We start from the raw sequence: 27800 nt of genomic DNA, 5'->3' as shown, positions 1-27800 counted from the left end.
CTGTCACGTACAGACTGTGTGACTCAATAGACACATAACTTCTCTGGGTCTCAGTTTCTTTTGTGGTAATCGTGATGTTAATGTGATTGGTGTGATATTAATGTGATTTGTTCAGTGGTAAAATTGTGATATTAATGTCTACCTGCTTCATAGACTTACCATGTTGATTAAATGAGATAAAGTCTATAAAGTGCTTAGCATAGTGCTTGCCCATAATGAGCACTCAGTAAACGATAGCTGTTCATATTATCGTCATCCCTGTCCCTGAAACTTCAGTACAAGTGATGGGGTAAAAACTAGAATAGCCAACTAAGAGGCTGATTGCTGGTAAAGTAAACCTAACCATAGGTTCTGTAGCTACCACGTACAAGCTATCTAACTTTACCTACTGTCTTCACCCATTCTATAAAATCACCTCAACTTCCCTGGCCACTGTACAAAGGCCCCTTTCCTCATTTGATATCTACCAACATCCACTGTTAGCATCCCTAACCTCTTTTGGAGATACCATGGATCTTTTTTACTGTTCCATTTTTTACTGAGCTCTGAGCTATGCTCATTTTTCATGTGTCCACTGAAGTCCACATAGTTATATATATTTTCTCCCCAAAATCCCATATCACACAAATAAAAATATCTAAACAAGAGAACTGTTTCCTATCTTGGGTTCTCTCACCACATAACTGTTAAGTTTATTCTTTTCACTTACCATATTTCACTTACTGTATCAGCCTCCTTCTAAATTACATCATAATCTCCTGTAAGTCCCTAGATTAGTTTGTTCAGAGGCAAAACAAAAGTGAAAGATTTTGTGAGAAATGCGTAGTTTCGTTCCACATCTGGTAAAGACACGCTATGATTGCTTTCTTTCAGTGTCTAGAAGCTAATTTATGGTACTTTCTTTGTTTACTGTACTTGAGCAATATAGAGTATACTCTGCAGACATGGTTTAAGCTTTGAATTAGTTTGCATCTATCTATATTAATGTGTTTTGTAAGCCAGGCCTTAATATCTCTTTATTGTGCTCTTTTGAAAATAATTCTCTTAAATCTATGGAACGTGTCTTACTTGTGAAGAAAGACACATTTTTCCACCTTTCTAAGATTAAAATAGTGAGAGAAACTTCGAAGAAGAGGAAATCCTATTTTCATATAACAGCAATCTCCTCTGCAGACTCCTGGTTTGCAGGTTGTTAGTCTTCATCCTCTGTGTCAATTTAATGTATCACGTAAGTACTAGTGAACAGATGTGGGGGTAGGGGAGGCAAGCAGAGTGTTGAAGCAGGAACCAGCAGCATTGGCAAACTGGCAAATGCTTCTGTTTTGCTAAACACCTGCTTTTTTTGTACTCAGAGTGTCCGAACCATCTGCTTTTATATTCTGTTTACCTACTGTCAGCCATTTTGGAGTTGTTAAAAGCTTTGAAAGTAGTTGAGAATTTTTCACAGTAAGCTGGAAATCTATACCACTCTTTAAAAACTTTGTGTTTTTAGGGTATTCCCATTTAATCCTCCAGAGAATAATTACTTTTTAATTTAGGTGCAATGTGTTAAATGTTATATAATTAAAATGTTTTTCTCCCTTCCCAATTACTTATTCTTAGAAATCAAAGTTTAAATTGTCTAAATAGGTACTTGGCCATAGTGTGATAACACTAATAACAGGTTCATAATGATTGAATGTAAATATTAGTTTATATGTCCCTTCTCATTAAAAAAAGAAAAAAAAGAAAAAAGCATTACACAATTTGATGAAAGGTACTAATTTTTTATAAGCTTACCTACTAGATGATATGCAAGTGATATTCTCAATAAAAATATATAGTGTTTATAAATATCTGTTTTGCACCAGATACTACGCTAGGCATTTTGTCCACGTTATCACAAATCTTCTCTACAGCCTTGCAAGGTAGATATTATTGTCCTCATTTTATAGATGAAGAAAATGATTCTTCAAGAAGTTAAGGAAATTGTGTGCTCACATTTGTGACTGGAGATTTGAACTCTGGTTTTTACATTGCTTTTCAAAAATTCTGTCATACCCAAGAGATGATTATGTGATCCAAAGTTTCTGCATAAGGAGTCAGAGGTGGTGCATTTTGTTTAGTTAGAAGTGAACACACTTCATTTGGTTTGTTAAATTCCTAGCTCTTTTCTAATTGTCTGCAGACATTTCGTTCCTTTTGTCATTGAGGAACACTGTTGGAACTTGGTCCGCTGCTTTTGCATTTTGCAAGGTTTTTCAAAAATGCTTTTACTTTAAAAAGAAAATGAACTAGTTGAGGTCTCTGTAAAAAATTACAGCAGAGAATTTGCTTTTTCCTTAAAGTTTATATTTGTCTACTGGGGCCTCTAGTAACCTTTCAAGATTATAGTCAGAATAGAATGGCTATGTTAACATTTTTTTGACCTTTGTCACTACCCAGAAATGTGATCTGTGTAAAATAGACCTTAAAGATGCTATAAGTGGAGGTTCAGTTCAAATGATTTAAAGGCACAGTGTTAATAGATATAATCCATATTTATATTTCACTTTTCTAGAGCAGAGCTCACATAAACACCATAGAAATCAATATTATGAAAGAGTCAGGCCTCTTTGGCCTAGGAATTTAAACATTTGAAAGGGAAGATCAGGTTTTTTGTTTTTTAATTAGGATATTGGCAGGACTTGAAAATTTCTGAAATATATAAATTCAAGAGTCTCCTTAAATATATGTTAATTTCAGGGAAAATAAGAAGCAATTCCACTTTCTCTGGTCAATAATAAAATTTACAGAACTTGTCCCAAGCAATGGCACAAACTAAAAATATAAATAGGCTTCATAAGTTCATGAATTAAAGATTCTCAACAGTTATTATGAAAAGATATAAATATCTGGGCTACATTTCTAACCCTATGAGGTTAATGGTCGTTGGTGGAAGGTAGTTCATTGAAGCCTTAATGAGAGAGACAGTTATGAACTAGGTGAGCCATTGAGCTGATGCATTGTGTTCTTATATAATTAACCTAGGCAGTGGTAATCGCCTCCTTCAAGTTCCTAGCCTTTCTAGAACCAAGGAAAAAGAGCCAAAATTGTTGCCATTTTGCCACCTCAACATTTCTTTTCAGTTCCCAAATCTAACTACCTTTCTTCAGTAATATAACTAAACCAGAGAGGGCTGGTTTTTCTGCATTCAGAACTGTGGATTTAGAGTCATTTTGGTATATATTTAATTGAACTCTTGGGAGCAGATGAACTCCCCCAAGGAACTGGGTGTATGAGGGTGGAGGGCAGTCTCAATTCAAGAATGTGAAGAATAGAAATTTCTTTTTTTTTAATTTTTTTTATTTTACTTTAAGTTTTAGGGTACATGTGCACAACGTGCAGGTTAGTTACATATGTATACATGTGCCATGTTGGTGTGCTGCACCCATTAACTCATCATTTAACATTAGGTATATCTCCTAATGCTATCCCTCCCCCCTCCCCCCACCCCACAACAGGCCCCGGAGTGTGATGTTCCCCTTCCTGTGTGCATGTGTTCTCACTGTTCAATTCCCACCTATGAGTGAGAACATGCGGTGTTTGGTTTTTTGTCCTTGCGATAGTTTGCTGAGAATGATGGTTTCTACCTTCATCCATGTCCCTACAAAGGGCATGAACTCGTCGTTTTTTATGGCTGCATAATATTCCATGGTGTATATGTGCCACATTTTCTTAATCCAGTCTATCATTGTTGGGCATTTGGGTTGGTTCCAAGTCTTTGCTGTTGTGAATAGTGCCACAGTAAACATACGTGTGCATGTGTCTTTATAGCAGTATGATTTATAATCCTTTGGGTATATACCCAGTAATGGGATGGCTGGGTCAAATGGTATTTCTAGTTCAAGATCCCTGAGGAATCGCCACACTAACTTCCACAGTGGTTGAACTAGTTTGCAGTCCCACCAACAGTGTAAAACTGTTCCTATTTCTCCACATCCTCTCCAGCACCTGTAGTTTCCTGACTTTTTAATGATCACCATTCTAACTGGTGTGAGATGGTATCTCATTGTGGTTTTGATTTGCATTTCTTTGATGGCCAGTGATGATGAGCATTTTTTCATATGTCTTTTGGCTGCATCAATGTCTTCTTTTGAGAAGTGTCTGTTCATCTCCTTCACCCACTTTTTGTTGGGGCTGGTTGTTTTTTTCTTGTAAATTTGTTGGAGTTCATTGTAGATTCTGGATATTAGCCCTTTGTCAGATGAGTAGATTGCAAAAATTTTCTCCCACTCTGTAGGTTGCCTGTTCACTCTGATGGTAGTTTCTTTTGCTGTGCAGAAGCTCTTTAGTTTAATTAGATCCCATTTGTCAATTTTGGCTTTTGTTGCCGTTGCTCTTGGTGTTTCAGACATGAAGTCCTTGCCCATGCCTATGTCCTGAATGGTATTGCCTAGGTTTTCTTCTAGGGTTTTTATGGTTTTAAGTCTAACATTTAAGTCCTTAATCCATCTTGAATTAATTTTTGTATAAGGTGTAAGGAAGGGATCCAGTTTCAGTTTTCTACATATGGCTAGCCAGTTTTCCCAGCACCATTTATTAAATAGGGAATCCTTTCCCCATTTCTTGTTTTTGTCAGGTTTGTCGAAGATCAGATGGTTGTAGGTATGCGGCATTATTTCTGAGGGCTCTGTTCTGTTCCATTGGTCTATATCTCTGTTTTGGTACCAGTACCATGCTGTTTTGGTTACTGTAGCCTTGTAGTATAGTTTAAAGTCAGGTAGCATGATGCCTCCAGCTTTGTTCTTTTGGCTTAGGATTGACTTGGCAATGCGGGTTCTTTTTTGGTTCCATATGAACTTTAAAGTAGTTTTTTCCAATTCTGTGAAGAAAGTCACTGGTAGCTTGATGGGGATGGCATTGAATCTATAAATTACCTTGGGCAGTATGGCCATAAATTTCTAACTTAAAATAAATAATTAGAAAAGTGAGAAACCAGAGTAAGATGTTCATGAAACTCAGAATATCGAGGAGAAAGAACACATGGTAACAGAGACAATAAAGGGCCCCAGAAGCTGGACGCAGTAGCTCACTCACGCCTGTAATCCTAGCACTTTCGGAGGCCGAGGCAGGAGGATCACCTGAGATCAGAGTTCGAGACCAGCCTGGCCAACATGGTGAAACCTCGTCTCTACTAAAAAAAAAAAAAAAAAAAAAAAAAAAAAATTAGCCGGGCGTGGTGGCACGTGCCTATAATCCCAGCTACTCGGGAGGCTGAGGTAGAGAAGTGCCTGAACCCGGGAGGCGGAGGTTGCAGTGAGTTGAGATCGCTATTGCACTCCAGCCTGGGCGACAGAACGAGACTCTGTCTCAAAAAAAAAAAAAAAAAAAAAAAAAAACGGCCCCAGAAAGATAAAAGCTTTACCCATCTGTAGTCAGACAAATCTTAAACGTCACTCTTGTCCTAGGATTCTTCCCACTTAAAAATCTCCCTGTTGTCCATGACATCAAGCCAGTACTCTGGCTTTTAAGGTCCTCCATAATCTAGCTCCATCTACTGTCCAGTTTTTAGTTTCCACAGCTCCCCTCTGTCATGCTGACTCCCATTTTTAACTTGGATCATACTCTTCTCTTCCTCCTTGTGCCCATATGCGCACACTTACAGTTTTTAGTACCTGGATCATATATGCTGTTAAAACTTAATAATGGCAATGCTCGCACTCATTTATTGTTTATTATACGCCAGTCACTATGATGATAAACCTTTCACATGCATTGTGTCTTATAAGTCTCAAAATAATCTTATGATGAAGGTGTCATTAACCTCATTTCTGTAGTAGAGTAACTCAACTAAGAGTACATAGGTAGGAAGTGGCATTCACAAGATTTGACCTTAGGTCCTTCTAACTCTAAATCCATTAAATGATGAAGTGTAATTCCTGATCTTGCTCCTAGAGCATTTTATGCTCTGTGTCCTTATTTTCTTAACAAGGTTTGAGATTCTTGAGGAAAGGGGCAGTGTCTATACATATCTTGTATCTGTCATACAACTAGGACAGTGCTAGATTATCACCTATTTTCTCATTGATTGGATATAGATTAGAGTGAGATGGTCAGATTTTATGGTGACAGAAGGAGAGAAATTTTGTTCTGATCCTAGTCATATTTCTGAAGTAGGTGTTGTTAATTAGAGCAGCATCTTATTAGGAAACAGTGGGTTGGAACCAGCCAGTGTTTAGTTTTTAAGAAATGTACATTAGAAAAAGATTTATACAGAGTCTGTAAAAATGTTATTTTTGGCTAGATTAGTGGCACTTTTTTTCTTTCATTTATTATACAAATACTTATCATTACAAATCTGTTTATTATATGCTAAACAGTGGGACTCAATATTGCCTAGGGAAAGATACTCCTGCCATCAGACTGGTGGAGAACACAAAGTTAATAGGTAATCATTGTTCAATATAATGAGGCCCATGACTGATATGCAGAACACTGAGAACATATTGGAAGATAACTGATGAAATCTTGGGGAAGACAGGGGAAGACTGACACCCAGGGGGTGCTTGGGTTTCTTTTAGTGTCATTCACTTCCGTGTATAACGTACACAGGGAAGTAAGATAGGACCAAGAGTTGCGTATTGGTGCAAAAAGAGAACAGAAGTGTTCAGCTTCACGTTTTCCACTTTCCCATTCAAGATTGCAAACAGGCTGAGCGCAGTGGCTCATGCCTGTAATCCCAGAACTTTGGGAGGTGGATCACCTGAGGTCGGGAGTTCAAGACCAGCCTGACCAATGTGGAGAAACCCCGTCTCTACTAAAAATACAAAATTAGCCAGGCGTGGTGGCACATGCCTGTAATCCCAGCTACTCGGGAGGCTGAGGCAGGGGAATCGCTTGAACCGAGGAGGCGGAGGTTGCGGCGAGCCGAGATCACGCCACTGCACTCCAGCCTGGGCAACAAGAGCAAAACCCCATCTCAAAAAAAAAAAAAAAAATTGCAAACAAGACCAAGAAATCTAAATAACGGTTCACTTGAGATTTTTTTTTTTTTTTACCAAATTAAGGGGGTTGAGGACAAAGTGAATATTCCATCTTTTCTAAGAAGATAATTAGTAAAACAAATGAATTTGACCTACTCCTCTCAGTTGGCACCAAGAACTACCTGCTATTTCCACTGTCTGATAGGTGCCAAGATTATTTTATGTGCAAGTCAAGATTTTTTTTTCTGAGACAGAGTCTCGCTTTGTCACCCAGGCTGGAGTGTAGTGGCATGATCTTGGCTCACTGCAAGCTCCGCCTCCTGAGTTCACACCATTCTCCTGCCTCAGCCTCCTGAGTAGCTGAGATTACAGGCATGCGCCACCATGCCCAGCTAATTTTTTTGTATTTTTAGTAGAGACGGGGTTTCCCCATGTCAGCCAAGCTGGTCTTGAACTCCTGACCTCAAATGATCTGCCCACCTTGGCCTCCCAAAATGCTGGGATTACAGGTGTGAGCTACCATGCCCAGCCAAGATTATTTTATGTGTATTGAATGAAATAGCATTTAATATAGTGTCTACTTTGGATTTACTAGAACAAATGTCAGTGAATACGTATTTTTCCCTAACAGCTAAGAAACAGCATTGTCAAACAGTGAAAACAGGAAGCTGGGGAAACCATTCTACTGTATAACCTCAAGAAATCTAACCACTATTTGATTTTGCCATCCAAAGTATTGTGTTAGGCCGGGCGCGGTGGCTCACGCCTGTAATCCCTACACTTTGGGAGGCCGAGGCACGTGGATCACCTGAGGTCAGGGGTTTTGAGACCAGCCTGGCCAACATAATGAAACCGTGTCTCTACTAAAAATACAAAAAATTAGCCGGGCATGGTGGTGGGGCACCTGTAATCCCAGCTACTCAGGAGGCTGAGGCAGGAGAATGGCTTGAACCCAGGAGGCAGAGGTTACAGTGAGCTGAAATCACACCACTGCACTCCAGCCTGGGCGACAGAGCGAGACTCCATCTAAAAAAAATACACACACACACACACACACACACACACACACACACATATGTATATATATGGAGTTAATGATACCTAGCTGTGCCTATTTTGAATGTACATTCTTAGTGATGCAAGAGGGAGAATGTAATTAGCCTTCCCCCAGCCAAAAAGAGGATAATCCAAGTAATTAAAGATTTAAAATAAAATTTTATGAATGAGATGTAGGAGGTAAAGAAAGTAGCCATAGAGAAAGTGGACATTTTGTCAGTTATTTTTCTTGATCACTATTTGAGAATAATATCATTTAATAACAACTACAGTGTGGGAAAAGGCAATGATGATTTCAGCAAATGAGCATTTACTATTAAAAAAGAAGCAGAAATAAGTTATGAAATATAGCAGAGTTCTCCACATACATTGATATATGTTATACAATTGTGATTTATGATGATAATAATTCCCCTATAAATAATCTGTGAAAATGATATAAACTTATTTCAGTGAACCCTTCAAAAAAGATAACTCCCACAAATTCCTAATCAAACTGATTTTAAAAGAAAGGAGAAAAAGTAGATTTGAGTGGAAAAATCGAGTGCTACAGAATATAAAATTTTCATTCATTTGTATAGTGGATTGTCATCTTGAAGTAAAGATGAAATGAAACAAAGTTGTTTGTGCTTTGAACATTGAAGCATTGTTCATCGTGCATAATTAACAAAGTTGAAATTTTGTAAGTGTGAATCACACACAAAAGAGCCACAGCTATGATAGCTATTACAGGAAATGGAGGAAATTAATAATAAAAGGCAATACACTACCTCATAAATATATTCTCATCATAAGATTGGAGCATGAAAGCATTAAGAAAATGCCCTGATTAATTTAACAACTTAATCCTGTAAATTGGAGTATAGTTGTTTCAGAATTCGTTTGTACGTAGACAAACCAGAGACACAAAATAGCTTACTTTCATTAAGATTTTAAAAGCAATTCTTAATGGATATGTGAAGATAATATTCTTTTAAAAGAAAGATTATAAGCAGATGTTCCTTAATGTTTCTGAAATTACCTAGTTTCTATATCCTTCTACAAGTACTATACTATATTCATTAAGAATCAGAATTGGTACATTCTGGGTTACATTCCAGCGATCTTACCTTCCATATAATTTATTTTAAGTAACTGCTAAAATTATGATTTTTAAAAGACTGTGATACTAGCAACATAAATTAGAAGAAAAAGGTACTTTCTTAGTTCTCAGTAATTGAGTAAAGTTTAATCCTGATTAGAACATCCTTGAGTACCATTTTGATGCGTGAAATAATTTATTTAAATGTTTTTAAAATAAATTTTGGAATATTTTTATAAAGTGCAAATACATGAGTAGTTTTCTAGAATGGCTTTTATGGCATGTGAACATGTGTGGATCACTATTATTTTTTCCTATTAGCTATTTGGTAAAAGTCCACAATTTGCCAAAATGGTTAATAGGACACAAATATAGACATTTCATATGATGTACCATGTAAATGTAAACCTTTGTAGTTACATGTTTTTGTAGCAAGAGAATTGTTTTAAAAGGCATGTAATTTATTAGCTATCGGTAGCTTCTTTATTGCCTTGCCGCGCTGCAGTAATAAATAAAAGAAAGTGAACTGATTTTACAAATGGCACACAAGGTGCACATTTTGTGGAAAAAAAAGTCTTTTTTTAAAGAATTGGCATTAAATCCTTTTTTTGTGATGACAAAGAGGCTAAGAGTGCAAACTGTATTTTCTGTTTATCGAAAACAGTCTTTTTTTCTCCGGGGCATTTTTCCCTATGATCATCAAGGGATTTCAAAAGCAATAAAGTGTGGAATCATTGTTCGACTTGAACAGTATTAAAACTTAGGTTTTAATTTCAGTGAAGTAATAAGATTTGAACCTGTCTCACATTACAGCACTGTAAGGCATTTAGCAATTGTATTTTAAAGGAGGTTTTTAAAATGCAGCTCACTTGTAAGCTAACTGTCTGTCAGTAATTAATAGTTTTTCTTCAGCACTGGCTGTTGTGATCAGACCAAGAAATATCTGGGTTTTTAGTAACACATTATGATAATTGTGAATGTTTATTCCTAATTAGTCTAAATGTCTAATAATTTTCAGCTTGCTTCTCTGGCTGTTTAAAAGAAAGCAGAGGGTGATGTTTAAAGCTACAGTGTGTCTTATAAAAATATGAATGTACATGTGCATGTATATTTCAATAAGTTTTACACCCGGCAAGATTATGTCAGTTGACTCATTCATTAACTAAGTATTTTATTCTTCAATACCATTTCCTGGTTTTTGATATTACATCATTTATATAGGGATTGCCAAATAAGGTACTGTATATAAAGCTACACCCAAACTGATGATCTGGACTCTTCAGTGATGAGCATCGAAACTTGTCTTTACTTCTTAAAAAGGGCTTTAAAATATGAGCATTTCTACTAAAACAATGTTGCAACACATTTGCTGATGAAAGATTGTATTTACCATTTTGAATTGCCTTAGAAAATAATTTCTTCTACAAAAGGAAACATCTGTATGATAGCGCATGGTTAAAGCTGCCATCAATTTTTAACATTTGAGGGTTGAGCTATGACCTTTTATGATGACTGTGAACAGTAACTGCGTCCATTAGCCATAAGTTTTGTTTCTTTATTTTAGTAGATGGTCTAGACTGTAAATATTAGAGAATCTAAAATAAATCAACATATTATCCTAAGGATACAAAATGTAAGAGCTATTTGTGGTTGGAAACCTTTGACAGATAGTTTGGATGAAGCAGATGATTGCCTGCCTAGCGTATCTGGTCTCCATTGCTATGCCTGCAGGCAGTTTAGTGCTGTGGTTGTATATTGATGTCAGGGTTAGTACTGAGTGGCTAGCAGTGACAGATGTCTATAATTACAGGCAATGCTTCCAGTATTTCTGAAAAGCCAGCCTATGTTGAACAATTATCTTATTTCTGCCTTGCCAAAGAGCATGTTCCAATTGCTAGTATTAGCAATGGTGAATATAGCGCTTTATCTGCTGCCTTGGGACAAATGTGAGAAAAGCACTTGGTTATAAAACATAAATGCAAAATATTTTTTCAACGTTTTAAATTAGTTAAGTTCAGTGTTTTCCTAATTTTTATCTCCCCATAATGTTTCTTTTGAAGGAGTCTTGAAATATAAAAGCACATTTGGCATACTTATTGGAATTTTGTTTTCCCCTAGGCCTTGCGTGGCTCCCCAGCGCCAGTATCCCTTGCTTTACTGAATAGATGTGTTTAAGCAAGTTGGCTTTGAAACAAGTTTCTCCTATGTGAATTGCATTTTCTGGTTGACACCTATTACAAAATTGGAAATGCATTTCCATGGAAAATCTCCTATGCCCAGTAAGTTTAGTTGGAAACTTTTAACAAGAAAAATTATAACATAATAGAAAATTTTGAAATGTGCTAACACCTTAGTACTGGTGGCTTTCCATTTGCTGAGAATTGCGATTCTCAAGTTTTGTTGTAACCTTTTTTTTTTTCTTAAGCCTTTTGACCATTTATTGTCCATTTCTATCTCTCAATTTTCATGGTCACTTCCTTCCATGCTCCCTCTTGGCCCACTTTTCTGACTCATTAGAAATGTTTTCATGCTTGTTGGTGCCAATTCTCACCTGCCCTTTTTATCTGGTCGTTTGCATTCATGAGCCATGGGCTGTCATACCACACTTTCCAGCAGGTGCGGCTGCCTAACACATGATACTCTCTAACCTTCCTAAAGATTAAGGTGTTGGGGGTTAAAACATTATCCATGTTGTAAGTTATGAATCCTGTATTTTCAGGTAATGTCGAATGAGAAATATCTAGGAAATATCATTTGAGAATACAGTTTATCTTCAACCTTAATCTAAACTGCAATGGGTGTCTACTTTGCATTTAACTACTTTGCTGAATTATTCATTACATTTTCTCATTTAGTCTTCTTAACAATGTTCTGTTTAATATATATGAATATCATTTTGCAGAAATATGAAACAATTTCAGAATTAAAAGCTTGTTTAGTGGCAGACCCTTGGTTTCAACCGGATCATCCTACTCTGAACCCAGTTTGCTTTTCACTGTATCACATTGGCTATGTATGTATTTAGGCATGAGTCCAGGAATGATCAGTTTCAGAGTGTGATAACTGATAATGCCAATATCATAAGTTTCATCTCCATACTAGCTGTTTTATTTCCCAAGGAAAAGACTCATTTCTTTAATTGAAGACTGGACGTCTAGTCCTGGCTAGCCATCAGTCACAAAAGAACTAGGCTAGATCCTTGATATTTTATATCCTACAATAGGAGAAGCAACCTAGAACCCATAGTCTAGTGTCAGAGATCGGTAATATTGTATTTATTTCTGAAAGGTAGCCCCTTTCTGTTCCTACTGTGAGAGAATGCCCCTTGGGAGCCCATCACCTAAAAACTCTTTTAATAATTTAAAACTAATGATGGTGTTCTGGAACCCCGTGTGTGTGTACATTAATTCAGTAAAGAAAATTTGGGCCGGGCACGGTGGCTCACGCCTGTAATCCCAGCACTTTGGGAGGCTGAGGCAGATGGATCACGAGGTCAGGAGATCAAAACCATCCTGGCTAACACGGTGAATCCTCGTCTCTACTAAAAAAATACAAAAACTTAGCCGGGCGTGGTGGCAGTCACCTGTTGTCCCAGCTACTCGGGAGGCTGAGGCAGGAGAATGGCATGAATCCGGGGGGCAGAGCTTGCGGTGAGCCAGGATCATGCCACTCCAGCCTGGGAGACAGAGTGAGACTCCATCTCAAAAAAAAGAAAAAAGAAAAGAAATTTTGGACAATTGGATGGACCTGTTGATCTGAATGGGGAAAACTTTGATAACTTATTGGACACAGTGATCATCTACTTACTCAGTGAGTTGAAAACTTACCTTGGAGATAGGAAGCAGGAACTTGTATTGACTCAAAAAATGAGGATGAAAGCCTTGAATGTGGCAATATAGGTGATGCAGATAAGTTCTTGAGATAAAATAACACCAAATACCACAGACCATTCTGTTTTTCTCCTGACTTTTTTTCTGTCACTTTTCTTGCTACTTTATTTCTTTGCAAGACTCAAAGACTAGACCCATTATTTAATATTAGAAGTTATGTTACCTTTCATTAAGACCCTCTCCCCTCTAACTACTACTAAAGCTACTCACATACCCACTTAGAACATACATCTATTTTCTAGTATCTAGTCCAGATAAAGCACAAAGAAAAGAGACATTCCAATAAAAATAATAGGTAACACTTATGAAAATTTTACTATATACCAGGACTGTTATAGGTCCTTCACATAAATTAACCATTTTAATCTTCTCAAAAATTCCACAGATTAGATACTACTCTCATCCTTTTTATATTTGAGGAAACTAAGGTTTAAAGGGTAAGCAACTTGCTCAAAATTACTTAGTAAGTGGCAGAATCTCACTAGTCTTGGGCTTCAGAATCTATTCCTAACCACTTCACTAGATTACCTCCTATTTTGTAATATTATTCTTTGTAACCCTAGTTAAAAGATGTACTTTTGCCCATCAGAATGTTACTTTGCCTGCTTAAGTCATTAGCCTCAGTTGCCACACTTCTATAATGAAAGTGCTTCATGGGAAACAGTACTAAGAGATTCTTTTTTTTTTTTTTTTTGAGATGGAGTCTCACTCTTGTCGCCCAGGCTAGAATGCAATGGAGCAATCTCAGCTCACTGCAACCTCCGCCTCCTGGTTCAAGTGATTCTCCTGCCTCAGCCTCCCAAGTTGCTGGGATTACAGGCACACACCACCACGCCCCGCTAATTTTTTGTATTTTTAGTAGAAGTAGAAGCAGGATTTCATCTTGTTGGCCAGGCTGGTCTGGAACTCAGGTGATCCACCCGTCTCGGCCTCCTAAAGTGCTGGGGTTACAGGCGTGAGCCACCGTGCCCAGCTGAGATTCTTAAAAATCATCCTGTCAAATATTATTTATGATTTATTCTTTTTTAGGGCTAGCTTTTAGTAACTGGTTTCTGGAATTATCTCATTGAAGCAAACCCATTGTCATTCATATAACTACATCCAGAATTTGAACAGGACTTCACCATGTCTCCACTCATGGGCTCCAGAATAAAATCAGAGTCCCAAGAATATTATAAGTAACAACCACAAAGATTGTCAGCCACTTTCTCCTTTTATTTGAGATTGGGGAGGCCTTTTGCTCTTATTTCTGGTGCCAGGTGGCAGGTCCCTAAACTTTGTGCTTTTTAGGTTGTACACCTGAGGAGTGATGTACCAAGAGTTCCAGAGAAGGCCTGGAAAATAGTTAAGGTGAGTTGGGTTGCAGGTTATGATGATGGACCAGCAATCTTTATGTTTGTCTCACTACAGCCTCAGATTCTAATTAGTAAAACAGGCATATGCATACAATGATTAAGTGTAGGCAGGCATTGTCTTCATTCCCTTTTTATGCACTATATAATTCTACAATGTGCATATTTTATAGCCAAAGGTTTAGTAGTCCACTAATAAGCAGTATTAGCTGCAAAGCCTATATTTAATGTGGTTGCATAGTACAAAAGCACCCTAGATTTCTTGATGCTAACATTGTTGAGTAACCAATTATAATCGTTATTAATACTTAAGAAAGTTTTATTTGGCTACATTGAATAGCATCTGTTATTGAACAGTGTCTAGAGCACATGTATCCCTTGTGTCAGAATGTGTTTCTGGCTGACACCTTTAGGAGGTACGGGGGATTAAACAAAATATTTTACTTCCCAGTTCCCCACCTCTACTATCACCCTCTCACAAACTTCATCCAGCATCAGCTTCTTTGCCCTAAAATCTAATCATGTCATCTTGTAAACTTGCTATTGCAAAGAATTATAAATATTCCTTTAACTGTCTGAAATGCTCTTTCAAACCATGGTCCCAAAATCCTCTACTAAAATTAAGCCTTCTTCCCAAGCATCTGGTGCCATAGCCATAGATAGCTTCTTTTTGAATGGGCTTGGGGAGATAATATATTTACCCAGGGCTTTACCATGGCTTTATCCATAGAAGACTAGTTTAACAGAAGCTTGGCCCCAGACATGGAGTGATTTGGCAGCCGGCAGGAGCAAAGCTGTGTCAGGACAAATGTACACTCTCCATTTTCTCTGGTTGGCTTTCAGCTGGTTGCACCACAGGAGTCTTTCTGTGGACTGCATATCCTGTGACCAGTAACTGGTGCACTCAACCCAGGTCCCTCTTGGCTAGGGAAGGCCTGTCGGGAGGCATTAGGTTCATGCTGGTGGAGATCCTTAGTCAGTGGCTCCCTGAAGGAAAGTAAGGCAAACAGCCAGCTTCTGTTGAACAGGTGGTAGTTAGACCCTAGATCTGGTTGGGGGTGGGAGGAAAAGAATCTCTCCAAAATTACCAGCCTTGCTGGTTTTCACATTATACCTGTACTCTTTCTAATAAATTATTGTTTAGAAACTGACTCAGAAATATCTGACAGCATCTGGAGCTTTCTGACTTTTCCACCTTCCTTAGCAGTCTGGATTTGGGCCCAAGTTAGAAATGGAAACCCCACTGGGGTGCAAGCAAAAGAGGAAGCATGTTCTTAGCCATGCATCAGTGGAGGCCCCTACTGGGAGAGGGGATTATCACAAGGCAGCAGGCAGCCCTGCACCCCAGCCTGCTGAGTTCATGCTTTGTGCCACAGGATGTGGAGCGAAGGAAATGTGAGGCCAAAGTGGTCACTCCAAGTTTTCTTATACAATAGCTTATTCGAGCAGACTGAGAATGCCTCTTAAGAGATTTGTTAGGTACATGTACCCTTAGCAAGATGGCCACCACAGATGGTGGGTTCAGATATTCTAATTGAAATAAATGTTTAACATTCAGATGTATTTTATACTTCCATAACCAGTTTTTTTTTTTATCAGATGCTGTTCTTTATTCAACTGAATGAGGCAAGCAGGATTATTCACCACACTTGATTTCCAACATAAATTATGGTTTTAAAATTAAATCCTGGCAAAAGATTTTTCTGTCTAATTTCAGGCTTATATTTAGTGATGTTATTTTAAATGATATGGAAAAATTAGTCACCCAGGATTAATATGGATCTATTCAGTGTCACTAAGTTTGTGTATTTAATATACAGCAATGATGTTTGTACCATTAATTCTCTTGTTATGGTGATAAGTTAATTGTGATTATCATATTTTATCCTGCTTCAAATGTTAATGAAAGAGCTAAGTACCTTTAGTTCCAAATGGTTTAAATCCAAGTCATTAAATGCTCTATTCTTTCTTAGACCTCTCCTCCTCCCTCCTCTACTAATGCCTTTCACATTGATGAGGTCTTTCTTATAGAAAGCACTGAATTGACCTCAAAGGCACTTGAAGCCTAAAACAAAAATATGAAAATTGATTTCTTATTCATAGTAAGTGATTTCATACTGTGTTCCTAAATCTCTTCCTAAGGAACATTAATGCTGTCATTATATTGGATCCTTTCCAGTGACAGGTTTTGTTTTACCAATTTACAACCAGTTAAAAACCTTCATTAATAAGTCATTCCAATAGATTGAAACAGTACTTGAAAATTCACAGTAATATTTGGGGGATCTTTCGTGGTATCGCTTTTGTATTACCTGATATGTTTTTGAGAATAAATTGGTTCAGAGAAGGTTTGTCGTCCAATGGCAAAATACTTTGTTGTTGACTTCTACAGCACTGTTAATTTTCTGCATTGAGCCTGCTTAAACGATGTACTAAAGCTCTTTGAGAAGTTATAACATCTTAAACATTTATAGAAGGCCTAAGGGTATTAACTTACCGTAATTTTTGAAGATTCATTATCCAAAATCTTAATTCATTATAAAAACTCTTGAAAACCTATAGAACCAGTGTTTTCTCTTATTTTCTTATTTGCACAGAATGAGAGATTCGTTGTTCTTTTTAATTTGTTTCATGTGGTGCTTTTGAGTACATTTCATAGAGGGCTGTTATTGAATTTCTGTGACTGTCATTATATATCCATACAATCTTTAGGAACTAATATTCTGGGTTTCCCAGTTCTGTAATCTACTTCAAATTTAAAGATTGACATAATTAGTTTCCTCAGAGTTATACCCAGAATGTTAGAGAGACAGTGCTCCAGATACCCAAGACTAAGGATTAGGATTGGAAAAAGAAATTTTAAAAATTATTACAGCACATGCTTTTTTTATTCTTTATTAAATTTACAACTCAAAATTGTGTTGCTATTTGTAGTTTATGCCCTCATCTATTTTTCTTACCTAGTTCCCTTTTTAAAACCGTATGTAAGATCTTTTAAGCTACTTGCAAATTCTACAGGCAATATTTGTCATTTGATGAGCTGAGAATTTGGAGAACGTATTGGCTCACTGAAGCATTATGTACTATCCAAATGCTCTTTTCTTAAATTTATAAGAACCTTTGCAGTAAAATAAATACAGCTAAGAAAACAAACATATTAAAACAGTTTTTTAAGAGCATGCCTTCTCAAATCTGTAATAATGATAATTCCTTACATTTCTAATCACTTTCCATATTTCAGGAGCAAGAGAGATGGGTAACTGGTTAAATGGGTAATTTTTCTAGCTTCTAAGACAATAGCCATTGAGAAGTAGAAAGAATTTGATTTTGTATCATGAAATTTTGAAGCAGTTCCTTTATGCCTTTAACAAATGCAATTTCTGAGTGTGACTAGAAGGTGTTAATTGAACGTATTTGTAAAGATTTAAGAGTTATGGATACAGATTATAAGATTTTGTTTATTTGTTTCAACCATCTTTATGCTGTGTGAAAATCTTCAAAGCACCTTCTGATTTTTCTGTTATTTTTCATGTGAAGAGCCTTCTCTTCAAAAGGTGTTACCTGACCACTTTAGCACCTACTGTGCAGAAGGATCAATGAAAGGTTGTACAGGGAAACAGCACTTGTTGAGTAACTACTAAATGTCAAGCTCTGAGTTCGGGATCATCATTTAATCTAATCAAAAGCCCATAAAGTAGTTTTTTTTTGTTTTGTCTTGTTTTGTTTTGTTTTGTTTTGTTTTGTTTTGTTTTGTTTTGTTTTGTTTTGTTTTTGAGATGGAGTCTCGCTCTGTCACCCAGGCTGGAGTGCAATGGCACAATCTTGGCTCACTGCAACCTCCGCCTTCCAGGTTCAAACAATTCTCCTGTCTCAGCCTCCCGAGTAGCTGGGATTATAGGTGCATGCCACCACGCCCGGCTAATCTTTTGTACTTTAGTTTGGGGTTTCACCATGTTGCCCAGGCTGGTCTCGAACTCCTGATCCCAGGCAATCCTCCCACCTCGGCCTCCCAAAGTGCTGGGATTACAGGCATGAGCCACTGTGCCTGGCCTAAAGTAGGTAGTATTATTATTACTGTTTTATGGGTAAGAAACCAAGATTCAGAGACCTTAAGAAACACCTAGTTAGTGGCAGATACAGAATTCAAATGCAGATGTCTTTGGGACCAAAGTCTGTGCTTTTTCCGCTTCGCTAAGTATATCGTGACAGTGTTCTAAGACAATATACTACTGGAGATGTAAAGAGAAATAGACATTTCCCCTGCATTCCAAGAGTACATACTGAAAATAGTGGAAGAAACATATTCACGTGGAAATTAATACTACAAAAATATCATATTCTATTATATGTTTTGAGAAGTGCCTGTAACAGGCTGGCAAGGTTTCAAATTAAGACTCTTCTTACTGAATTTACAGGGAGAGCTTCTTCCAGAAATATTATTTAAGCATTAAAAACACACCTTTTAAAATGACAACATTTTACCAATGTTCATCCCAGATGAGTAGGATTTGGGGTATGTTATTTTACAGGGGGAAGAATACATGCCTTTTATGGGTTGTTTTCCTTTGTTAAAGAATCATATATGAAATGGGATTGACCAAAATGTGCATTTTAACCATATATTCTTTTTATTCATTTAAGAAACATTATTGAGTAGTAGGCATGTGAGATTTTAAAAAAACAGAGCATCATTTCTGCTCTCAGGAAGCTTACAGTCTGTTATGCAGGCATATTATGAAAGGCAAAGAAGGAAAGAAGGGAGGAGGGCTCAGACAGGCAAAAACTTAGTTACAGAATGTGCATCTCTGACTATATAAAACTCATAACCAAAGGCATAACCATATATTCAGTGTCATTGTATTGGCCATCCTTCTCTGAAGGTTGACCACACAGATAGATTTAGTCTCTTATTTCTTAGATTTTGACTCATTTTTCATTCTGATGAGATTATCTTAATAGATTCTGAAATAAGAGACAAAGAATCTGTGGACTGAAAGTGAGTTTTTTTTTTTTCCTTTTCTTGCATTCCTATGTAACTCCTATATACTTCCTTAAAATAGATACTGCAATACAGTTGCTTCTTGGTGTTATAAAAATTATTTCGGGTGAAATGATAAAAGTCATAGAAAGTGTTAAAAACTCTAAATACTGTGTTAGAAGATTTTTCTGTAGAAGACTTTCATTGACCTGTGCTTGATGATAAACAATTTTGTAGGTATTTCCTAACTGAACAAATTACTTCTCACTCCCAAATTATCCATGTTTAAAAGGGATAATTAAATTTCAGATGTTTGGAGACATTTTCATATTTTCTGCATGTTATCTGAATGGTAAGGTACCTTGAAAAATGAGAAACAGTCTTTTAAAAGAAACACTGTAATCATACATTGATTTTAAATGACCCTGTCACACGTGAAAACAAATCAGATTGTTGCTCTTAATGAGCTTTTCAATTTACTATTCAGTAGATCAGATAAGTGGATTTAAGAGGTAATGATCCTGTTTAGTACTCAAGCTTGACTGTCAGATCCTAGTAGTGGAGAGAAATCCCCAAGGACAAAAGCGTTGACACAGTTCTAGATGGGATAATGGGAATCAAAGCTAATGGATGATAAAAGGAATGGTGCAAGTTACAAGGATAATTGTGGATTAAAGCACTGCCATGTGTCAATGTTGACTGTTTTTCTAGTATATTATTGGGTCAGATCTGATGCTTTGAGAAACTGTTTTGACAGCAGAACACAACAGACCTGCCTGCCTAGCTTCCTCCTCTTTTGAATGCCAGGGACACAATAGGAAAACTTCCTTGTAGGACCCATTGAATTAGAAAGCACATTTTTTAATGTTAAAATGTTTGAAATGTTTAAAATCCCATTTTAAAATGAATAATAAAATGATTAAAACAAAAATTATATTATGTCTGAGTTTTGCCATAAAAAAGGCATTTATAATGTCTTGAACATGTAAAATTTGATTTTACAAAAGTCCACTGTAGTTATGTTATCGAAAACAAGAAAATTAACCAGTAAAGATATAAATACAATAAGAAGAAAATAAGTGATTTGAGATAATGCCATGGCCACATCCTTTCCAAAACCAGGATGTCATGGAATTTATTATTAATTTCATTTATCTGTATAAATGATCCTGTATACCATCAAAGAATTTGTGCTTTGAGTTGTAGTAAAGCTAGTTTAAACATACTCATTCATATTTTCATCTTTGTTAAACAAGCGTGCCTTTTAAATTCCAGTCAGAGTTAAGGGCACACAGTCTCTGGCCCTGGAACTGAGCAAGTGGGCAAAGCAGGGCACACAGTAGGGTGTCTGATCCCTACTGCTAGTTGATTTTATAAAACTGGGCTTATTTTAAGGATTGCTTTTGACAAGGGTGCCACTAAAATAAAATTAAAGACAATTGCTATAATCAGTTACTAAATATTCAAGCTGTTCTCTCTAGCTATTTTCTTTTTCTGTTGTAATTAATGATTTCGTGTATTTTGTCTGTAGAATCCAATATATGCTTAATGGGAAAAGTCATTTTTCTTTCTTTGTGTAATATTCACATTATAATATAGTCCTAGTAGATCCAGACCGTGTCTTTTGCCGCTGCACATTAAAAACACGTAGTATTCACTTGACAAATATTGCCTTAGGTGCAATATTAGGGACACAAAGAATAAGGCATAGTGTCACCCCTTAAGAAGCACTCAGTGTAATGAGGGAGATTGACATCCAAACAGTTACAGTGTGAAAAGCGCCATGATAGAGGAATGGACTGGATGTTGTGGGAACATAAAGGAGAGTTCAACTCACTGTGCCTAGGAAGGCTTCAGAGGAGATGACTTTTGAATGAGTATGAGGGGAAAAAGAGGAAGAAGACTGATTGAGGCAAAATGACCAGCACATGAACACATAAAAATCTGAAATTGCATGAGATGCCTCAGTGATCCATCAGCATTTTATTGTGGCTTGAGGTTGAGGGAAATGTGGAAGATGAGGTAGGTTGAGGCCAAGTTGTGAAATGCTTTGTGTGCCATTAATCATGTCGATACCAGGTTTTCCAAGGGACCCAATTTGTATACTTCTATATACAAGAGAGGTTTGGCATCATGGTGAGCTTAGGGAAACTTTCCGTTTTACATATCAGTCTTCATTTGAGCCCTCTTTGTGCTTAAAGATTTGTGATTATTGAGGATTGTTGGTAACTAACTTCTCTAGATTCTCTCTCCTTAGCTCCCTCTTTCCCCCAAACATCTTACAAGCAACAATGGTCACTTTAATCTTGTTAGAGATGAAGGCCTACTCATGGGCAAAGTCACAGATACGTAATCATTGAAATGCCTTTCTGTAGGGCTCAGAAGTTAGTAGGTAAGGCAGCAGGAATTTGAATCTCAGTCTTCCTTCTCTCTCTCTCTTTCTCTCTTTCTCTTTCTCTCTCTCTCTCTTCCCCAGCTTCTCCTCTCCACCATTCAGCCCCTCCTTCCTTCTGTCACCCTCTACACCTAACCCCTCCTCCTCTCCCCCTTTTTCTCTCCCTCTGATTCACTCCATCAGCCTGAGGAGAAGCCTTCCAGACACAGGACTCAGGTTGAAAGCCTGGAACACAACCTGCTGGTCCAAATGGTGTTTAAAATCCAGAAAAGAAATTTCTACAATGGCAGCTTTCCTCCCCTCTATGACCCTATAGCTCTGGGTGATTTGTGTTGCCCCTGTGATACCTTCATGACCTATGGCGGTGTATCAAGCTGGTGTTCAGATATAAAAAACAAAAGACAGAGGGAATAGAAACTATGTTGCTGTACATAAGAAATAGGCAGATTAGGAGAAAGTGAGAGAACACAATCACAGAGGATCAAATCACAGAAGAGAAATCCCATACAGCTGGTGTCTGGCAGGGATAACCTGGAATCACACCAGAGCATCAGGGAGTATGGAGGTGTCAACCCACCTCTCAGCTTTGCCAGGCTAGTAAGGAGTATAAGTGGCATTTTCCCACTTGAAATGGGATATGTATTTATAAGCTCAATGTGGCTTGGATTGAGACTGAAATGTTGCACCCCAAACTCTGCAACCAACACTCCCTAATTGGAAGCTTAGTGGATTCCCAGGCCCTGATGTTTTCAACAGTGAATCCCTGAGCTTGGGATTTCAGTGTCAACATGAAAAGTAAGACGTACCTGTGTATTTGGGGAAGCTTAATATAGGTAATATTTGAGGAGAATTTCTATAAGTTCTTTAACTTCCTTTGTTTTTTTAAATCCTTATTTTTATGACTTCCTTAAATAATCCTGAAATGGTTAATATTTTGCTGAAATCTAGAATAGGTGGAAAATTTTTAAGTGTTGGAGCCTTTTGTTGAAGTACTCTACTTTCCAGCCCTTTGCATACCTACTCCCGTCTTCCAGAAAGGGGTGGTCTACCACTTTGAGAAAAAAAAATGTGTGTGATGTGGTGGGAGTAAAATGGATATATGAGTGTGTTTGTGTGTAAGCGTTTATATATTTCAAAATAGGAGTGATCTGGAGGAAAAAGTTAGCAAGTTTTAAAATTATAAGATTCTTTTTTAAAAATTCATTTGCTGTCCCACCCACTCCCTACTTCAGTGTGGATACCACAGTGCATTAAATCTTATGTTTGTTCAATTTGAATAGTCTTTTGAAAATATATGTTAATAATAAAACTTTTAACAATGAAATGTTTTAATGCAGGTATATGCTCGTATGTCAGAAGTCTTAGGAATAACAGATGACAACCACGTTCTAGAAACATTCATGACAAAAATGTGAGTTCTTGTTTTGGTCTTTTAATTTTTCTTTTGTTGTTGTTTTAAATGTAATAGATCTTTTTATTGTATTTAAATCTTTTTATATATTAATTTTTTAAATAAAAGACTTGAAATTATGCTTTGTTAGAATGTTAGCATTGTTCTTAATTGAAACTTAATTTCACATATTGAAAACTCACTATCCAAAGGACATTGTAATTTGTCAAGTTTCCATACAACTGCAGTGTGCAGCATCAGATGATGATTTTAAAAGATTTACAGACCTTGACTCTTCAGATCAATTGGGCAGCATTTTTTTTTTTAATTTAAAAAGAAAAGCACGCGACTTGAAAGACCACGTGAAGAGATTATTGCAAATTGAAATCATTGAGAGAGGTCTGATAGGGCATTCATTAGTTCTAAGAGAAACCTATGGCTGGCAGAGACATATTCATGGAAACTGTCCTTATATTGGACTTATAACATTAGCAGAATAAACTAGTTTCTAGTCATAGACATAACTTTGTACACGTAGCCAAACTTGTATGCCTCCACCTGGCACCCCGCTTTATCTGTGTGACAGACAAACAACACTGTCTTGATTGCAGACAGCAAAGTTAGATAAACAGTCGTGATCATAAGAAGTGAGTTTTGGAGCCACAGATTGATGGTTCATTATTTGGCAGTAACAGTGAGCCTCTATTTGGCTTTCTTTGTAACTCCTGCTTTTCCTCCCTAATATGTTTTGGGTACAAACTTGATGTTTTCCAGTGAAACACTTAGACAACTTTTTAATTTACAAAACTAAATATGTGGAATTATACACCATTTGCAGAGCAATATTCATTGCAGATTGCATATAATTTTGAATATGCTATGGAAAGAATAGAAAATGTTTTTGAGCCTGTTTCTCACTTTCAAAATATTTGTGATTTAGGTCATCAAACTTACATAAATTTATGTGTATTCTCTGGTTCTCCTTAGACAAGCAAATATCTTACTTATAATTAAAGACTTTTTTTCCTATTTAGTGTTACAAACCTTAAATACTGGGGAAGATGTGAGCCTGTAATTTCAAGGACTCTTCAGTTCCTAAATGACCTTTCTGTTGGATATCCTTTTCACTGTATATCTGACATTATGTGTAAACAACCTAGCAGATGCATTTAATTAACCAGGTATTTTCCTTGTTTATAATTTTTGCAATTTTAAAAAAAATAAAAAGACCTTTCATTTAGCCTCATCTGTAAATGCATGTTTTTGAAAGGTTTTAATTAGCTGTATACTATGAAGCATTTAGTCAGAATCACTGTTGAATTTATAAGGACATATAGATCCCTAAGTAGTTACAGTTATATTTATACTCACCCAGGCTAATAAATGGTTATATAAGAAAGTATGCAACCACATGTATTTTAGTCCATGCTTTTTTGTAATTGTCAGAAATTCATGTCCTAAAAGAAAGTATGTAACTTAATTTTAAGGAGGTCAAAATGTTCTAAAAATATTGCATTATAAAAACTGCATTCCTGTGAGTAAATATATCTCTAATATTCTTCAGTTGAAAAGAACATCATTTTCATTAGTTGAAAGGCACAATGGAGTAATACAAAGAAAATGATAAGTTTTTTGACCATTTCTTTGATTATTGCCCCCACCAAATCAACATCTAATCTAATCTAAAATAAGATTTCCCATTATACATTAAATGTTTAGACTTCTCTGTCTAGCAGATTTCTAAAATTCTAAAACCAAGAATCTTCTTACTAAATTATAGTTGACAGTATTGTCATATTTCTAACAACTAGAGAGAATCATGTAGATTGTCTTTTCTACGTTACCTATCAAAGATATAGGACTTGTGAAAGATAAGTGTTGGATTAGTTAATCACTAAGATTAGCTGATCTTTTTATATGAGGACAAATTCTGAAAATGGTGGCGTTGGATGGAAACCTTTAATGTAGGTTCATTCCAGGAATATGTTTATGTTAGTTAAGTTTAAAATTGTATTCCTTGGTAAACCATAAAAGATTTCGAAAGTATTAGACACCCACTTTTGTGCTGGAATTTAATATGCAACTTTTTATTGGAAAATAATCGTCCTTGTCTGGCAAAATCCACCATGCAATATTTCTGTTAGTAGGTATAATGCAATAAAGACAGGGAGGGCTATTTATCACTACAAATTTTGAGGATTTCAGGATTCTTTTTATTATTTTAATATATTTCTTTGATATTAAATCAGAAAAATGATAAATTACACCTGTCCAGGCTGTTTTTCCTTTTTACTGGAAAGTGATGTACAACCCAATTCCAATGGTCATTTGGCTTTTTAAGATATGTATTTTTTCTTATTAAAAAAAAACTCAACCCATATTTTTTTCTAATAATAATGCTGAAATACTCTTTATTTCTAACATATGAAGTGGTTTATAAGTACTTCCTAGTATTGCAAACTCTGGCCTTTTCACATTGAATTACTTTGAGAGCATATTATCTGCAAAGAAGCCTCAGTTATTTTATAGCATATATCTATTGTTTAGATTTACCCTATTTTTTAGGTTGAAATTGATATTTAGTATAAAATTAATTTGATTTGTATTCTTTTAGTGTAATTTGCATAATGCCTAATTTATTTGTATCTGCTATTTAAGATCTTTTTTCTATCCTATTAAACCTATTATATATTCTTTAATTCAAATATTATAGCCTTTTATTTTACATGTTGTTTATTGCTTTTGAGTACTTCTTGAAGTGAATAAAAAAATATTTTCAGAAAACTTACTAGATAAAAGTTTAAAAGCCGTAATATTTTAAACCAGGGTATAGGAATGATTTCAACATGGGTACATTGATTTATATTTTTTAGCAATTATTTCAGGTTTGCATATTTAGAAATATATATTAGTTCAATTTGATTTCAGTGCTCAGTTATTTGAATTATAAATCATTATGTCCCTTCTAGCTGATCAGTCATGAAATATCTTTGAATTCATTTACATAATGGAATATGTGAGTGGTGTATCTGTTTTAGTGCAGTTACTGGTTACCTAATGCATGTTTTGTTTTTCCAATCGATTTCTTTATTACAATGTGTTTTTTAGTCTTGATTTTAAAGCAATACATTATTTCTATATTAGGAATAAGATGACATTCTTCAGCAATAGGAACACTTATGCAAGATCAAAATCATCACCTATAGGCCCTTGTTATTGGAAAACTTTATATATTAATATTAAAAATATTTAAAATATTAGAAGTAAATGAAAAGCATGTTATCTCACTGAGGTTTTTTAATGTTCTTTATTTATAGTACATGTCTTCAGATACTTTTTGTTTTATTTTTTCTATTTGATCTGCTTCAGATGAACCTTACTCAGTGTTTATGGTGCTCAAAGCCAGTCTCTGAACTTTGGTGGTCTTTTATCTGACCACTTGTTAGAAATTGAAATCACACAAGACCCCCATTTTTAGGAAGCATTAAAAAGCCTTTGGTTGCCTTAAAGCAGTAGTCTCAGACTTTAGTGAGCGTCAGAATGTGAGTGCTTTTTAAAACACAAATTGTTAGGCCCCACTCCCCAGAGTTTCTCTTTCAGGAGGTGTTAGGCCAAGGCCTGAGAATTGCAGTTTTCACAAGCCTCAAGTTAAGTTGGTGGCTCCAGGACCATACTTTGAGAACTTCTGTCTTTAGGTAGTTAGAAAATAGAGCTGCATTGTATGTCCTGAGCAGAAAAGTCTGGTACTTCTCTCACAGACACTTTTTCATAGGACTTCATAAGACTCACTAGACTTACATTTTTAGAGATAATCTAGTTCCTAAATAATGATGTGGGGACATAAGTCCCCAGATTGTAACTGAATGGCTGTTGCATTTTACCCCAGAATTGCTGTTTGTCAAATTTGAAACTTTTCAAATCGGTAAGATTATTGTTATTTTAAAATCCAGTGACCTTTTTGACAGAAAGTTTATGTTTTCCCATCAGATTCATTACATGGGTATTTATAATAAATTTAGCAAATACATTTGAGTAACTGTTTAACATACTCTTTATATTTTCAAGACTAAATTCCAAGAATTTCTGATTAAATAGCTTTTTTGAACAGGCACAGATCTGAAATGGCTCTGTACAGAGCCAGCCCACGGTGTTCAAGTTCAGTACTTGGGGATCTTTCCCTTCTTTGAAATGTTTCCTGGTCAGAAATTTTAGTTTCTATCTAAATGGGAAAAGGGTGAGATTGTTCAAATGATTGGAACAAGGAAGCTCCTGGGAAAACTGGAGAGAGAATAAGGGTCATACAGAGCAATCAAGTAAACTTACTTATTTTAAATGCTGAAAACGGAGAACAGTATCACATTTTATCCAAAATTCTGTTCGTTCGTTAATCATTATTTCAAGTTTTTATTCGTTTGAAAGATAATTGATCAATATTTCTACTGCAATTTATTGTTTACTCAAATTTGTAGCAATTAACATGCTCCACTTGGGTTTCAGAAAGGAAATTTCATTCTCTGTCAGGCCCTCTGTTGGTAGTTGGCCTTTATTACATAATCATCAAACATGAAAAAACTAAAAATATCTGGAGTGTGTGTGTGTGTGTGTCTGTGTGTGTGTGTGTGTGTATTTTGAGGTCCTTTTTTTTTATATACTTTAAGTTCTGGGATACACGTGCAGAACGTGGAGGTTTGTTACATAGGTATACGCGTGCCAC

The 27800-nt window shown here is 36.1% G+C and overlaps 1 protein-coding gene across 3 annotated transcripts in view; it reads left to right on the top strand.

Moving 5' to 3' along the window:
- The window catches only part of RANBP17 (RAN binding protein 17), a 428141-nt gene that overhangs the window by 274039 nt on the left and 126302 nt on the right, over nucleotides 1-27800 (top strand). For 2 of the 3 annotated variants that reach the window (XM_055285264.2, XM_055285265.2), the window contains 2 exons: nucleotides 23034-23107; nucleotides 24121-24201. In XM_055285264.2, the coding sequence (XP_055141239.1) occupies nucleotides 23034-23107; nucleotides 24121-24201 (155 nt within the window). Of the gene's footprint in view, nucleotides 1-14261; nucleotides 14322-23033; nucleotides 23108-24120; nucleotides 24202-27800 lie in introns of all 3 variants that reach the window. The other variant, XM_063642616.1, reaches the window with a different exon arrangement.

Source organism: Symphalangus syndactylus, chromosome 7 (genome assembly GCF_028878055.3).
Source record: "Symphalangus syndactylus isolate Jambi chromosome 7, NHGRI_mSymSyn1-v2.1_pri, whole genome shotgun sequence".
NCBI classification, from domain to species: domain Eukaryota; kingdom Metazoa; phylum Chordata; class Mammalia; order Primates; family Hylobatidae; genus Symphalangus; species Symphalangus syndactylus.
The sequence above is the reverse complement of the archived record's forward strand: the minus strand, read 5'-3'. Positions and strand labels throughout refer to the sequence as shown.